Below are 16,501 nucleotides of genomic sequence, written 5' to 3'. Positions count from 1 at the left end.
AGCTAAAAAGTTAACAAAAAAATGCTAGCATGCTAACGTCATTATGCTAACATAAGAGACACTAGCATGCTTCCAAGATAGCGCCAAGTATCAAAAATCATGATTTTTAGGTTTAAACATACAAAATTAGCTAAAAAGTTAACAAAAAAATGCTAGCATGCTAACGTCATTATGCTAACATAGGAGACACTAGCATGCTTCCAAGATGGCGCCAAGTATCAAAAATCATGATTTTTAGGTTTAAACATATAAAATTAGCTAAAAAGTTAACAAAAAAATGCTAGCATGCTAACGTCATTATGCTAACATAAGAGACACTAGCATGCTTCCAAGACGGCGCCAAGTATCAAAAATCATGATTTTTAGGTTTAAACATAAAAAATTAGCTAAAACGTTTACAAAAAATGTGAACATGCTAACTTCATTATGCTAAAGTAAGAGACGCTAGCATGCTTTCAAGATGGCGCCAAGTATCAAAACTCCTAATTTTTAGGTTTAAACACACAAAATCAGCTAAAAAGTTAACAAAAAATGTTAGCATGCTAAGGTCATTATGCTTCATAAGAGACACGAGCATGCTTCCAAGATGGTGCCAAGTATCAAAAATCATGATTTTTAGGTTCAAACATACAATATTATCTAAAAAGTTAACAAAAAATGCTAGCATGCTAACGTCATTATGCTAACATAAGAGACACTAGCATGCTTCCAAGATGGCGCCAAGTATCAAAAACCATGATTTTTAGGTTTAAACATACAGAATTAACAAAAAAGTTAACAAAAAATGCTAGCATGCTAACGTCATTATGCTAACATAAGAGACGCTAGCATGCTTCCAAGATGGCGCCAAGTATCAAAAATCATGATTTTTAGATTTAAAACATACAAAATTAGCTAAAAGGTTTACAAAAAATGCTAGCATGCTAACATCATTATGCTAACATAAGAGATGTTGGCATGCTTCAAAGATGGCGCCAAGTATCAAAAATCATGATTTTTAGGTTTAAACATACAAAATTAGCTTAAAAGTTAACAAAAATGTTAGCATGCTAACGTCATTATGTTAACATAAAAGATGCTAGTCTAGCATGCTTCCAAGATGGCGCCAAGTATAAAAAATCATGATTTTTAGGTTTAAAAATACAAAATTAGCTAAAAGGTCAATAAAAAATTTGAGCATGCTAACGTCATTATGCTAACATAAAAGACGCTAGCATGCTTCTAAGATGGCACCAAGTATAAAAAATCTTGATTTTTTGGTTTAACATACAAAATTAGCTAAAAGGTTAACAAAATATTAGCATGCTAACGTCATTATGCTAACATAAGAGACGCTAGCTAGCATGCTTCCAAGATGGCGCCAAGTATCAAAAATCATGATTTTTAGGTTTAAACATACAAAATTATCTAAAAAGTTAACAAAAAATGCTAGCATGCTAACGTCATTATGCTAACATAAGAGATGTTGGCATGCTTCCAAGATGGCGCCAAGTATCAAAAATCATGATTTTTAAGTTTAAACATACAAAATTAACAAAAAAGTTAACAAAAAATGTGAGCATGCTAACGTCATTATGCTAATATAACAGACGCTAACATGCTTCTAAGATAGCACCAAGTATAAAAAAAAATCATGATTTTTAGGTTTAAAAATACAAAATTAGCTAAAAAGTCAATAAAAAATTTGAGCATGCTAACGTCATTATGCTAACATAAAAGACGCTAGCATGCTTCTAAGATGGCACCAAGTATAAAAAATCTTGATTTTTTGGTTTAAACATACAAAATTAGCTAAAAGGTTAACAAAATATTAGCATGCTAACGTCATTATGCTAACATAAGAGACGCTAGCTAGCATGCTTCCAAGATGGCGCCAAGTATCAAAAATCATGATTTTTAGGTTTAAACATACAAAATTATCTAAAAAGTTAACAAAAAATGCTAGCATGCTAACGTCATTATGCTAACATAAGAGATGTTGGCATGCTTCCAAGATGGCGCCAAGTATCAAAAATCATGATTTTTAAGTTTAAACATACAAAATTAACAAAAAAGTTAACAAAAAATGTGAGCATGCTAACGTCATTATGCTAATATAACAGACGCTAACATGCTTCTAAGATAGCACCAAGTATAAAAAAAATCATGATTTTTAGGTTTAAAAATACAAAATTAGCTAAAAAGTCAATAAAAAATTTGAGCATGCTAACGTCATTATGCTAACATAAAAGACGCTAGCATGCTTCTAAGATGGCACCAAGTATAAAAAATCTTGATTTTTTGGTTCAAACATACAAAATTAGCTAAAAGGTTAACAAAATATTAGCATGCTAACGTCATTATGCTAACATAAGAGACGCTAGCTAGCATGCTTCCAAGATGGCGCCAAGTAACAAAAATCATGATTTTTAGGTTTAAACATACAAAATTATCTAAAAAGTTAACAAAAAATGCTAGCAGGCTAACGTCATTATGCTAACATAAGAGATGTTGGCATGCTTCCAAGATGGCGCCAAGTATCAAAAATCATGATTTTTAAGTTTAAACATACAAAATTAACAAAAAAGTTAACAAAAAATGTGAGCATGCTAACGTCATTATCCTAACATAACAGACGCTAACATGCTTCTAAGATAGCACCAAGTATAAAAAATCATGATTTTTAGGTTTAAAAATACAAAATTAGCTAAAAAGTTAATAAAAAATTTGAGCATGGTAACGTCATTATGCTAACATAAGAGATGCTAACATGCTTCCTAGATGGCGCCAAGTATCAAAAATCATGATCTTTTGGTTTAAACATACAAAATTAGCTAAAAGGTTAACAAAATATTAGCATGCTAACGTCATTATGCTAACATAACAGACGCTAACATGCTTCTAAGATGGCACCAAGTATAAAAAATCATGATTTTTAGGTTTAAAAATACAAAATTAGCTAAAAAGTTAACAAAAAATGCTCGCATGCTAACGTCGTTATGCTAACATAAGAGATGTTGGCATGCTTCCAAGATGGCGCCGAGTACCAAAAATCATGATTTTTAGGTTTAAACATACAAAATTAGCTAAAAAGTTAACAAAATATTAGCATGCTAACATCATTATGCTAACATAACAGACGCTAACATGCTTCTAAGATGGCACCAAGTATAAAAAAATCATGATTTTTAGGTTTAAAAATACAAAATTAGCTAAAAAGTCAACAAAAAATTTGAGCATGCTAACGTCATTATGCTAACATAAAAGACGCTAGCATGCTTCTAAGATGGCACCAAGTATAAAAAATCTTGATTTTTTGGTTTAAACATACAAAATTAGCTAAAAGGTTAACAAAATATTAGCATGCTAATGTCATTATGCTAACATAAGAGATGTTGGCATGCTTCCAAGATGGCGCCAAGTATCAAAAATCATGATTTTTAAGTTTAAACATACAAAATTAACAAAAAAGTTAACAAAAAATGTGAGCATGCTAACGTCATTATGCTAACATAACAGACGCTAACATGCTTCTAAGATGGCACCAAGTATAAAAAATCATGATTTTTAGGTTTAAAAATACAAAATTAGCTAAAAAGTCAACAAAAAATTTGAGCATGCTAACGTCATTATGCTAACATAAAAGACGCTAGCATGCTTCTAAGATGGCACCAAGTATAAAAAATCTTGATTTTTTGGTTTAAACATACAAAATTAGCTAAAAGGTTAACAAAATATTAGCATGCTAACGTCATTATGCTAACATAAGAGACGCTAGCTAGCATGCTTCCAAGATGGCGCCAAGTATCAAAAATCACGATTTTTAGGTTTAAACATACAAAATTATCTAAAAAGTTAACAAAAAATGCTCGCATGCTAACGTCATTATGCTAACATAAGAGATGTTGGCATGCTTCTAAGATGGCACCAAGTATAAAAAATCTTGATTTTTTGGTTCAAACATACAAAATTAGCTAAAAGGTTAACAAAATATTAGCATGCTAACGTCATTATGCTAACATAAGAGACGCTAGCTAGCATGCTTCCAAGATGGCGCCAAGTAACAAAAATCATGATTTTTAGGTTTAAACATACAAAATTATCTAAAAAGTTAACAAAAAATGCTAGCAGGCTAACGTCATTATGCTAACATAAGAGATGTTGGCATGCTTCCAAGATGGCGCCAAGTATCAAAAATCATGATTTTTAAGTTTAAACATACAAAATTAACAAAAAAGTTAACAAAAAATGTGAGCATGCTAACGTCATTATCCTAACATAACAGACGCTAACATGCTTCTAAGATAGCACCAAGTATAAAAAATCATGATTTTTAGGTTTAAAAATACAAAATTAGCTAAAAAGTTAATAAAAAATTTGAGCATGGTAACGTCATTATGCTAACATAAGAGACGCTAACATGCTTCCTAGATGGCGCCAAGTATCAAAAATCATGATCTTTTGGTTTAAACATACAAAATTAGCTAAAAGCTTAACAAAATATTAGCATGCTAACGTCATTATGCTAACATAACAGACGCTAACATGCTTCTAAGATGGCACCAAGTATAAAAAATCATGATTTTTAGGTTTAAAAATACAAAATTAGCTAAAAAGTTAACAAAAAATGCTCGCATGCTAACGTCGTTATGCTAACATAAGAGATGTTGGCATGCTTCCAAGATGGCGCAGAGTACCAAAAATCATGATTTTTAGGTTTAAACATACAAAATTAGCTAAAAAGTTAACAAAATATTAGCATGCTAACATCATTATGCTAACATAACAGACGCTAACATGCTTCTAAGATGGCACCAAGTATAAAAAAATCATGATTTTTAGGTTTAAAAATACAAAATTAGCTAAAAAGTCAACAAAAAATTTGAGCATGCTAACGTCATTATGCTAACATAAAAGACGCTAGCATGCTTCTAAGATGGCACCAAGTATAAAAAATCTTGATTTTTTGGTTTAAACATACAAAATTAGCTAAAAGGTTAACAAAATATTAGCATGCTAATGTCATTATGCTAACATAAGAGATGTTGGCATGCTTCCAAGATGGCGCCAAGTATCAAAAATCATGATTTTTAAGTTTAAACATACAAAATGAACAAAAAAGTTAACAAAAAATGTGAGCATGCTAACGTCATTATGCTAACATAACAGACGCTAACATGCTTCTAAGATGGCACCAAGTATAAAAAATCATGATTTTTAGGTTTAAAAATACAAAATTAGCTAAAAAGTCAACAAAAAATTTGAGCATGCTAACGTCATTATGCTAACATAAAAGACGCTAGCATGCTTCTAAGATGGCACCAAGTATAAAAAATCTTGATTTTTTGGTTTAAACATACAAAATTAGCTAAAAGGTTAACAAAATATTAGCATGCTAACGTCATTATGCTAACATAAGAGACGCTAGCTAGCATGCTTCCAAGATGGCGCCAAGTATCAAAAATCACGATTTTTAGGTTTAAACATACAAAATTATCTAAAAAGTTAACAAAAAATGCTCGCATGCTAACGTCATTATGCTAACATAAGAGATGTTGGCATGCTTCCAAGATGGTGCCAAGTATCAAAAATCATAATTTTTAGGTTTAAACATACAAAATTAGCTTAAAGGTTAACAAAAAACGTTAGCATGCTAACGTCGTTATGCTAACATAAGAGATGTTGGCATGCTTCCAAGATGGCGCCGAGTACCAAAAATCATGATTTTTAGGTTTAAACATACAAAATTAGCTAAAAAGTTAACAAAAAATGCTAGCATGTTAACATCATTATGCTAACATAAGATATGTTGGCATGCTTCCAAGATGGCGCCAAGTATCAAAAATCATAATTTTTAGGTTTAAACATACAAAATTAGCTTAAAGGTTAACAAAAAACGTTAGCATGCTAACGTCGTTATGCTAACATAAGAGATGTTGGCATGCTTCCAAGATGGCGCCGAGTACCAAAAATCATGATTTTTAGGTTTAAACATACAAAATTAGCTAAAAAGTTAACAAAAAATGCTAGCATGTTAACATCATTATGCTAACATAAGATATGTTGGCATGCTTCCAAGATGGCGCCAAGTATAAAAAATCATGATTTTTAGGTTTAAACATACAAAATTAGCTTAAAAGTTAACAAAAATGTTTAGCATGCTAACGTCATTATGCTAACATAAGAGAAGCTAGCTAGCATGCTTCCAAGATGGCGCCAAGTATAAAAAAATCATGATTTTTAGGTTTAAAAATACAAAATTAGCTAAAAAATTAATAAAAAATTTGAGCATGGTAACGTCATTATGCTAACATAAGAGACGCTAACATGCTTCCTAGATGGCGCCAAGTATAAAAAATCATGATTTTTAGGTTTAAACATACAAAATTAACAAAAAAATGTGAGCATGCTAACGTCATTATGCTAACATAAAAGACGCTAGCATGCTTCTAAGATGGCACCAAGTATAAAAAAATCTTGATTTTTAGGTTTAAACATACAAAATTAGCTAAAAAGTTAACAAAAATGTTCAGCATATATATATATATATATATATATATATATATATATAGTTCAGTGAGCAGGTAGTGTTAATTGTAACCATGAGTGGGAAAGGGTGTTTGGATTGGGTCATATAGGTACATGCTGTGCTGTGTACACCTATTTGTGCAATTCATGGTCATTAACCTGAATTACTCACATCATCCACAAGATGGTGGCAAAGGTGCAGCAATTATTTTGTCAGATATTTCAAATGAAGACGGAGGCAACCCAAACTGAACCTCTGGCACCCCTCTAATCTAGACTTGGTCTTTCTAGAGCTCACCCGGCCTTTCTCCACCAGGTTGGTGATCATGACGATGACGCCCACGTTCTGTTCCCAAATCATCCGCCAGAAGTCGTCGGTGCTGGACTCGAGTGGACCCTGGGCTGCGATGTACGAGTGCCTGGTCTTGAAGCCCTGATGGCAGAAACCATGGGACACATAAGAGTCAAATAATAAAGAGTCAAATACCAAATGATATGACTCTGAGGTGATCGGCTACAGAATTGGCTAAAAAAGTTAGCACACCAATGTTAGCATGCTAACTTTAAGATGCTAACAGTTGGTATGTGTTAAGTACCAAGTTATATGAATCCTCGCATTCGGCTGCAAATTTGGCCAAAAAAAAAGTTATAACGCTAATGTTAGCATGCACGCTAACAGTTAGCGTGCATGCTAAACGGTTAGCATGTGTCAAATACTAAAATATAAGAGTGTGAGGTGTTCGGCTGCAAAATTGGCAAACAAAAAGTTAGAATGCTAATGTTAGCATGCTTGCTAACATTAGGATGCTAACAGCAAGTGTCAAGTACCAAGTTATAGGAGTTTGAGGTGTTCGTCTGCAAAATTGGCAAAAAAAAAAAGTTAGCATTCATGCTAACATTAGAATGCTAACAGTTAGCTATTGTGAAGTACCAAGTTATAGGAGTTTGAGGTGTCCGGCTGCAAAATTGGCAAAAAAAAAGGTTACAACGCCAATATTACCTTGCATGCTACCATTAAGATGTTATAGGAGTTTAAGGTGTTCGGCTGCAAAATTGGCCAAAAAAAAAAAAGAAGTTCAACGCCAATGTTAGCATGCATGCTAACAGGTAGCCTGTGTCAAGTACCAAGTTATAGGAGTGTGAGGTGTTCAACTGCAAAATTGACAAACAAAAAGTTAGAATGCTAATGTTAGCATGCTTGTTAACATTAGGATGCTAACAGCAAGTGTCAAGTACCAAGTTACATGAGTTTGAGGTGTTCGTCTGCAAAATTGGCAAAAAAAAAAGTTAGCGTGTATGCTAACATTAGTATACTAACAGTTAGCATGTGTCAAGTACCAAGTTATAGTAGTTTGAGGTGTTCGGCTGCAAACTTGACAAAATTTAGAATGCCAATGTTAGCATGCATGCTAACATTAAGATACTAACAGTTAGCAAAGTTATAGGACTTTGAGGTTTTTGGCTTCAAAATTGGTTAAAAAAGTTGGAATGCTAACATTGCTAACAGTTAGCATGTGTCAAGTACCAAGTTATAGGAGTTTGAGGTGTTCGGCTGCAAAACTGGCAAAACAAAAGTTAGAACGCCAATGTTAGCATGCATGCTAACATTAAGATGCTAACAGTTAGCATATGTCAAGTACCAAGTTGCAGAGGTATTCGGCTGTAAAATTGGCAAAAAAAATGTTTACAACGCCAATGTTAGCATGCATGCTAACATAAAGATGCTAACAGTTAGCAAAGTTATAGGAGTTTTGAGGTTTTTGGCTGCAAAATTGGCTAAAAAAGTTAAAACGTTAATGTTAGCATGCATGCTAACATTAGGATGCTAACAGTTAGCATGTGTCAAGTACCAAGTCATAGAAGTTTGAGGTGTTCGGTTGCAAACTTGGCAAAAAAAAAAGTTAGAACACTGATGTTAGCATGCTAACATTAGGATGCTAACAGTTAGCATGTGTCAAGTATCAATTTATAGGAGTTTAAGGTGTTCGTCTGCAAAATTGGCAAAAAAAAAGTTAGCATGCATGCTAACATTAGAATGCTAACAGTTAGCATGTGTCAATTACCAAGTTATAGAAGTTTGAGGTGTTCAGCTGCAAAATTGGCAAATAAAAAAAAGTTACAATGTCAATCTTAGCATGCATGCTAACATTAAGATGCTAACAGTTAGCATGTGTCAAGTACCAAGTTGTAGAGGTATTCGGCTGCAAAATTGGCAAAAAAAAATTTTAGAATGCGAATGTTAGCATTTATGCTAACATTGGCGTTGTAACTTTTTTTTTTTTGCCAATTTTGCAGCCGATCAACTCAAACTCCTATAACTTGGTACTTGACACAGGCTACCTGTTAGCATGCATGCTAACATTGGCGTTCAACTTGACAAAATTTAGAATGCCAATGTTAGCATGCATGCTAACATTAAGATACTAACAGTTAGCAAAGTTATAGGACTTTGAGGTTTTTGGCTTCAAAATTGGTTAAAAAAGTTGGAATGCTAACATTGCTAACAGTTAGCATGTGTCAAGTACCAAGTTATAGGAGTTTGAGGTGTTCGGCTGCAAAACTGGCAAAACAAAAGTTAGAACGCCAATGTTAGCATGCATGCTAACATTAAGATGCTAACAGTTAGCATATGTCAAGTACCAAGTTGCAGAGGTATTCGGCTGTAAAATTGGCAAAAAAAAATTTTTACAACGCCAATGTTAGCATGCATGCTAACATAAAGATGCTAACAGTTAGCAAAGTTATAGGAGTTTTGAGGTTTTTGGCTGCAAAATTGGCTAAAAAAGTTAAAACGTTAATGTTAGCATGCATGCTAACATTAGGATGCTAACAGTTAGCATGTGTCAAGTACCAAGTCATAGAAGTTTGAGGTGTTCGGTTGCAAACTTGGCAAAAAAAAAAGTTAGAACACTGATGTTAGCATGCTAACATTAGGATGCTAACAGTTAGCATGTGTCAAGTATCAATTTATAGGAGTTTAAGGTGTTCGTCTGCAAAATTGGCAAAAAAAAAGTTAGCATGCATGCTAACATTAGAATGCTAACAGTTAGCATGTGTCAATTACCAAGTTATAGAAGTTTGAGGTGTTCAGCTGCAAAATTGGCAAAAAAAAAAAGTTACAATGTCAATCTTAGCATGCATGCTAACATTAAGATGCTAACAGTTAGCATGTGTCAAGTACCAAGTTGTAGAGGTATTCGGCTGCAAAATTGGCAAAAAAAATTTTTAGAATGCGAATGTTAGCATTCATGCTAACATTGGCGTTGTAACTTTTTTTTTTTTGCCAATTTTGCAGCCGATCAACTCAAACTCCTATAACTTGGTACTTGACACAGGCTACCTGTTAGCATGCATGCTAACATTGGCGTTCAACTTTTTTTTTTTTTTTTTGCCAATTTTGCAGTTAGCAAAGTTATAGGAGTTTGAGGTTTTTGGCTGCAAAATTGGTTAAAAAAGTTGGAATGCTAACATTGCTAACAGTTAGCATGTGTCAAGTACCAAGTTATAGGAGTTTGAGGTTTTGGGCTGCAAAATTGGCAAAAAAACCAACTTAAAACGCCGATGTTAGCATGAATGCTAACATTAGGATGCTAACAGTTAGCAAGTTATAGGAGTTTGGCTGCAAAATTGGCAAAAAAAAATGTTACAACGCCAATAATAGCATGCATGCTACCATTAAGATGTTATAGGAGTTTAAGGTGTTCGGCTGCAAAATTGGCCAAAAAAAAAAAAGAAGTTCAACGCCAATGTTAGCATGCATGCTAACAGGTAGCCTGTGTCAAGTACCAAGTTATAGGAGTGTGAGGTGTTCAACTGCAAAATTGGCAAACAAAAAGTTAGAATGCTAATGTTAGCATGCTTGGTAACATTAGGATGCTAACAGCAAGTATCAAGTACCAAGTTACATAAGCTTGAGGTGTTCGTCTGCAAAATTGGCTATAACAAAGTTAACATGTATGCTAACATTAGTATACTAACAGTTAGCATGTGTCATGTACCAAGTTATAGTAGTTTGAGGTGTTCGGCTGCAAAATTGACCAAAAATTTTTTAGAACGCCAATGTTAGCATGCATGCTAACATTAAGATACTAACAGTTAGCAAAGTTATAGGACTTTGAGGTTTTTGGCTTCAAAATTGGTTAAAAAAGTTGGAATGCTAACATTGCTAACAGTTAGCATGTGTCAAGTACCAAATTATAGGAGTTTGAGGTGTTCGGCTGCAAAATTGGCAAAACAAAAGTTAGAACGCCAATGTTAGCATGCATGCTAACATTAAGATGCTAACAGTTAGCATATGTCAAATACCAAGTTGCAGAGGTATTCGGCTGCAAAATTGGCAAAAAAAAAAATTTAGAACGTCAATGTTAGCATGCATGCTAACATAAGGATGCTAACAGTTAGCAAAGTTATAGGAGTTTTGAGGTTTTTGGCTGCAAAATTGGCTAACAGTTAGCATATGTCAAATACCAAGTTGCAGAGGTATTCGGCTGCAAAATTGGCAAAAAAAAAATTTAGAACGTCAATGTTAGCATGCATGCTAACATTAGGATGCTAACAGTTAGCATGTGTCAAGTACCAAGTCATAGAAGTTTGAGGTGTTCGGTTGCAAACTTGGCAAAAAAAAAAGTTAGAACACTGATGTTAGCATGCATGCTAACATTAGGATGCTAACAGTTAGCATGTGTCAAGTATCAAGTTATAGGAGTTTAAGGTGTTCGTCTGCAATATTGGCAAAAGAAAGTCAGCATGCATGCTAACATTAGAATGCTAACAGTTAGCATGTGTCAATTACCAAGTTATAGAAGTTTGAGGTGTTCAGCTGCAAAATTGGCAAAAAAAAAAGTTACAATGGCAAAACAAAACAAAAGTTAGAACGCCAATGTTAGCATGCATGCTAAAATTAAGATGCTAACAGTTAGCATGTGTCAAGTACCAAGTTGTAGAGGTATTCGGCTGCAAAATTGGCAACAAAAATTTTAAGAATGCGTTGTAACTTTTTTATTTTTTTTTGTGCCAATTTTGCAGCCGATCAACTCAAAGTCTTATAACTTGGTACTTGACACATGCTACCTGTTAGCATGCATGCTAACATTGGCGTTCAACTTTTTTTTTTTTTTTGTGTGCCAATTTTGCAGGAGTTTGAGGTTTTTGGCTGCAAAATTGGTTAAAAAAGTTGGAATGCTAACCTTGCTAACAGTTAGCGTGTGTCAAGTACCAAGTTATAGGAGTTTGAGGTTTTGGGCTGCAAAATTGGCAAAATAAACAACTTAAAACGCCGATGCTAGCATTAATGCTAACATTAGGATGCTAACAGTTAGAAAGTTATAAGAGTTTGGCTGCAAAATTGGCAAAAAAAAGTTAGCAAGCTAATTAATGTTTGGCATGTAGTTTGTGTTGTTGTTTTACATTTCATGTAGCAAACGCATCAAAGTGGCCCCTGCATCTTTCAAATGTCTGGACCCTCTGATCCATGTGCTACCAAAACCCGGGACAGAAAGTGGGAGTACGCAGTTGGAAAAAGGCCTCCTTACGTCCACAAAGTTGGCGTTGATGTAGTCTCGGCTGCGTCCGTCCTTGCTTGAGATTCGCACTCGACTGTGGTCGTCTGGGAGAAAGGCGAGAAGACGGCGAAGGATAAGTGTCGCCTTTTTTTTTTATTCCACGCTGACTTGGTGACACGAGCTCAAACTAAAAGACACTTGACAAATATTCTTTGATGAAAACGCCTCCGCTGAAGGACGCGGGATGAGAAGGATGGAGCCTCTTATGCACAGTGTCTGGTTGGTATGGTAACACTCACAGGCCAGGATGTTGCTGTAACGATTCTTCGTCTTGTTGTCGGGATGGTTGGAGATGTCAGAGGTCATGGCCGCCTTCGCCGCGCACACTTCCTGCAACGCACGCATTTATTCACAATGCACCATAAAATGACACTTAGTATCCAAATGAATGACTTTTAGGTTAAACATCAGTGTTGGGTTAGTTACTGAAAAGCAGTAACTAGTTACAGTTACTAGTTACTTCATTTCAAAAGTAACTCAGTTACTAACTCAGTTACTTACACCAAAAAGTAATGCGTTACTGTGAAAAGTAACTATTTAGTTACTTCTTTTTTGTCTTTTTTTTTTTTTTTTTAAAGCTCCCATTAATGCCCTTTTAGCCTTCATTTCAGTACTGTTATTGCACTGGAGAATAATACAATCTGTTGATCAACTTGACATGCATTTGCATCACTCAACTCTGCTAAGCAATGTGGTCTACATACAACACACAAAGACAAAGATATGTTACAAAGACCAATTTGTTTCTGGCCAGAACAAATTGACAAAACTATTTTAAATAGCTGCAACATAACGTACATAAGTAACAAACAGCATAATAACAGCATAGATGTAAAGCAAGAAAGGCACACACTACATACACAAAGCCTAACCAGGCATTTTCTTCCTCAAGTAATTCTGATACAAAATCATGTCTGAAGCCCAGAAGACTCTCCACATTTCCCCAGTTTTAGTTTAGAGATAAGGAAAGATTGGCCTGGCCCACTAGGATCCCTCTTTATGTTTGTGAACTTTATAGTCTATACATTTAGAGTGATGTGATAATCAAACACTCTAGAAGTCTAGAATGAAAGAGTATATAAGAGAATTGACAGCAACGTTCCCTCTCAGGAGCGCGCCTGTGCAATTGTGCACTGCTCAAGCGTCCTCTGCGCACGGCAAATCTATGCCACGCACAAAATCAAATAAAAAAATAAGCGCATAACAATTTTCGACACGACACGGACACGACAGAGAAACCCGTTTTCGTCATCATTGTTCAAATATTGTAACGTCTGTCGAGACGCTTTGAGGACATGAATTCCATCCATCACTTTACTGAGCAAAACTCTTTATTGTCGGCCATAAACACATCACTAAAACATTAGTAAAAAAAATGATATCTAGCAAAAGTGGTCATTTTCTGCAGTACAAACCAGACCAAAAGTAACTTTGTTTTATCAACAGCTGCCGCTCGCTCTTTCTCACGTGCGCCAACACATATGGCACTGAGCCAGTGATGCGTTTACAGCCACACAAAAAGTCGGACAACTCCAACACCACACATAAAGTGTAATTCCAGGTCGTTACACTATGATTTACCAATCAAATGTGTGCTTATTCTAGTGTCATTTATTAGAATCTTAATTTATAAATATTAATCATTAAATGCTGTTAGTATATTAAATAAATATTAATAAAAATATATTTTTTACAAACAGGAAGTTGCAGGAATGTACACATGATCCCCTGCTTACATCTCATTGTGCAACATGTGAATGTTTTAAGGGGTACAAACTACTTCCAAAGCAGGACCTCCACCCAGACAAACAATACAAGTACACAGTTTATGAAAAACAATATTTGTTGTTATTGTCATTGTAAGTGGGCCTAAACACTTATATTAGAAATGGAAATGACTGCTGTCATTTGATTATAATAATAAGAGAATGTTGTCTGTGTATCTGTGTTGGCCCTGTGATGAGGAGGGGACTTGTCCAGGGTGTACCCTGCCTTCCGCCCGAATGCAGCTGAGATAGGCTCCTGCGACCCCGAAAGGGACAAGCGGTAGAAAATGGATGGATGGATGGAGATTGAACTTGTTATTTAGTGAGGTTTGGGACAGGTGTGCTGCTGGTGTAGCCACAGTGTGCACGTCTAAAGTTGCTCACATGGGCTCCACTCAATGCTCAGGGAGTTTTTGCGTTTGCTCACACACATGAACAATTAGAGGGAACATTGATTGACAGTGTGTGTGTACCTTCAGCGGTGAATGATGATGAGCAGAGGCAGAGTTAATCCTTAAATGGTGGAGGTGAAGTGGCATCAGAGTCTCTATCTCTCTTTACTAGCTTCGTCGAAGCATGTTGCTATGTAGCTTGTTTCAGCAGATTTGAATTGCTGTTTTGGGTAGTAGATGGGATCTTTGATCCAAAGCACAATTTACATTTAACTAAAATGTTATTTTCTTTGTGCTCGACAAAAGAAAAGTAGTGAAAATATCTCCATGTTAGCAAACTCGACTTCTGGTTCCGCCATGATCAGACACGCCCCCCCCCTCTCCACACTCACACTCAGACACACCCACACAGAGCGCATGTCTCTCTCTCTTCTCCGGCTTGACACAAGAAGAATCAGAACGATGACAGAGCAGCGCTCCGATAAAACACACTTTATACTACATAAAAAGTAACGTAAAATAACGCAGTAACGCATCATGTAGTAACGGTAACTGAGTTACTGAAAATAAAAAATAACGCGTTAGATTACTAGTTACCGCCGAAACTAACGGCGTTACAGTAACGCGTTACTTTGTAACGCGTTAGTCCCAACACTGTTAAACATACAAAATTAGCTGAAAAAATAGCATAAAATGTCACCTGACGTTAGCATGCTAATAATATAAAACATTAAAATACTCGCCAAATTTGGAGCCGTTGAAATCGCCATGTAAAATCGCTAATGCTAACAGTAGCCCGTTATGGTGAAACCAATGTAAATTAGCATCGAGCTAGCGCATTTCGGAAGAGCCTGGCTTTGCGTCAAACACAACACGAAGACGTCAAGATTTTTTTTTTTTTTTTTTTCGTCAACAAACAAGAAGGCGGCGTGTGCCGGTAGGGGGGCGGGGTCTTACCTCGTAGCTCTCCTTCAGTAGCTAACCACCACAAAAGAGGAGGGTGGAGGGAGGGGTTCGACGGGGTGTTTCCATGACAACACAGTGGACAAAAAGGCGACACGGTTAAACTTGACTTGCGGTCACATGCACAATACACACACACACGCACGCACGCACGCACGCACGCACGCACGCACGCACGCACACACACACACACACACACACACACACACACACACACACACACACACACACACACACACACACAATACACACGCACACAATACACACATACAGTACATACACACCCAATACACATACACAATACACAAACACACACACACAATACACACACACACACTCATACAATACACACACACCATACACACACACACAATACACACATACAGTACATACACACCGAATACACAAGCACACAATACACAAACACACAATACACACACACACACTCATACAAGACACACACACACTCATACAATACACACACACACAATACACACACACACACAATACACACACACACACACACAATACACACACACACACACACGCATACAATACACACACACACAATACACACACACACTCACAATACACACACACACACACAATACACACACACACACGTGGGCTGAGACGCACTTCAAACTTGCGTGGAAAGCCGCGTGTTTGGTGGAGATCGGCGACGCGTCGGACAAAATCTTGGACAGGAAGCGCCTCGCCTTCGTCTGGGAGGTAAAACAGGAAGTGAGGGGGACAACCGCTGACATTTAGGTAGTAAGCTCACCGACATGGGGCTTTTATTTTGGAAGAGTGCGCGGCCCGCGGACAGTGAAAGTGCCGAGTCGGATTACCTGACGTCAAAGCAGGTGTGGCGAGGACTCGGGGGGAGGAGCCTTCTTGCACGTAGAAGTGAGCGGTCTGGAAGCACACCCTGTAATAATAATAATAATAAAAAATTGTCAGGTTCAAACACTGATGACATCTATTAAACAAGACAAGAAGCAAGGAATTAACAGATTTAGCTTAATTGAGGAGAAACGTCTGGGCTGTACTCTTTGCACAGTCTCCCACCACGCTCTGACGAAAGATTGTACGCCTCCTCTTTTATTTGGACTTTCCCTGATTACACGGCAACAGCTGTTTTTAAAAGGGACGCGGGTCATAAACAGCCGCTGCCTTTGGTCACAAAACAGTTCAAAGAAAAGGCGCCTGGAGGGGGGTCAGGTCCTGCTTCCTCTCCGCTTTGTAGATCTCGGGTCAAGACAAAATCTTCCTGTGGATTACAATACATCAAAGAAACCGACACCTTCAT

The 16,501-nt window shown here is 36.1% G+C and overlaps 1 protein-coding gene across 6 annotated transcripts in view; it reads right to left on the bottom strand.

Moving 5' to 3' along the window:
* ptprz1a (protein tyrosine phosphatase receptor type Z1a) overlaps positions 1-16,501 on the bottom strand; it is a 138,990-nt gene that overhangs the window by 13,325 nt on the left and 109,164 nt on the right. For all 6 annotated transcript variants that reach the window (XM_061924698.1, XM_061924697.1, XM_061924699.1 and 3 more), the window contains 6 exons: positions 16,041-16,120; positions 15,829-15,914; positions 15,184-15,204; positions 12,308-12,398; positions 12,039-12,112; positions 6,806-6,940 (listed from right to left, as the gene is read on the bottom strand). In XM_061924698.1, coding sequence (XP_061780682.1) covers positions 6,806-6,940; positions 12,039-12,112; positions 12,308-12,398; positions 15,184-15,204; positions 15,829-15,914; positions 16,041-16,120 — 487 coding nt within the window. The remainder of the gene's footprint in view (positions 1-6,805; positions 6,941-12,038; positions 12,113-12,307; positions 12,399-15,183; positions 15,205-15,828; positions 15,915-16,040; positions 16,121-16,501) is intronic.

This window comes from Nerophis lumbriciformis, linkage group LG29 (genome assembly GCF_033978685.3).
Source record: "Nerophis lumbriciformis linkage group LG29, RoL_Nlum_v2.1, whole genome shotgun sequence".
Lineage (NCBI taxonomy): Eukaryota > Metazoa > Chordata > Actinopteri > Syngnathiformes > Syngnathidae > Nerophis > Nerophis lumbriciformis.
Note: the sequence above shows the minus strand (reverse complement) of the source record. Positions and strands in the feature narration are given on the sequence as shown.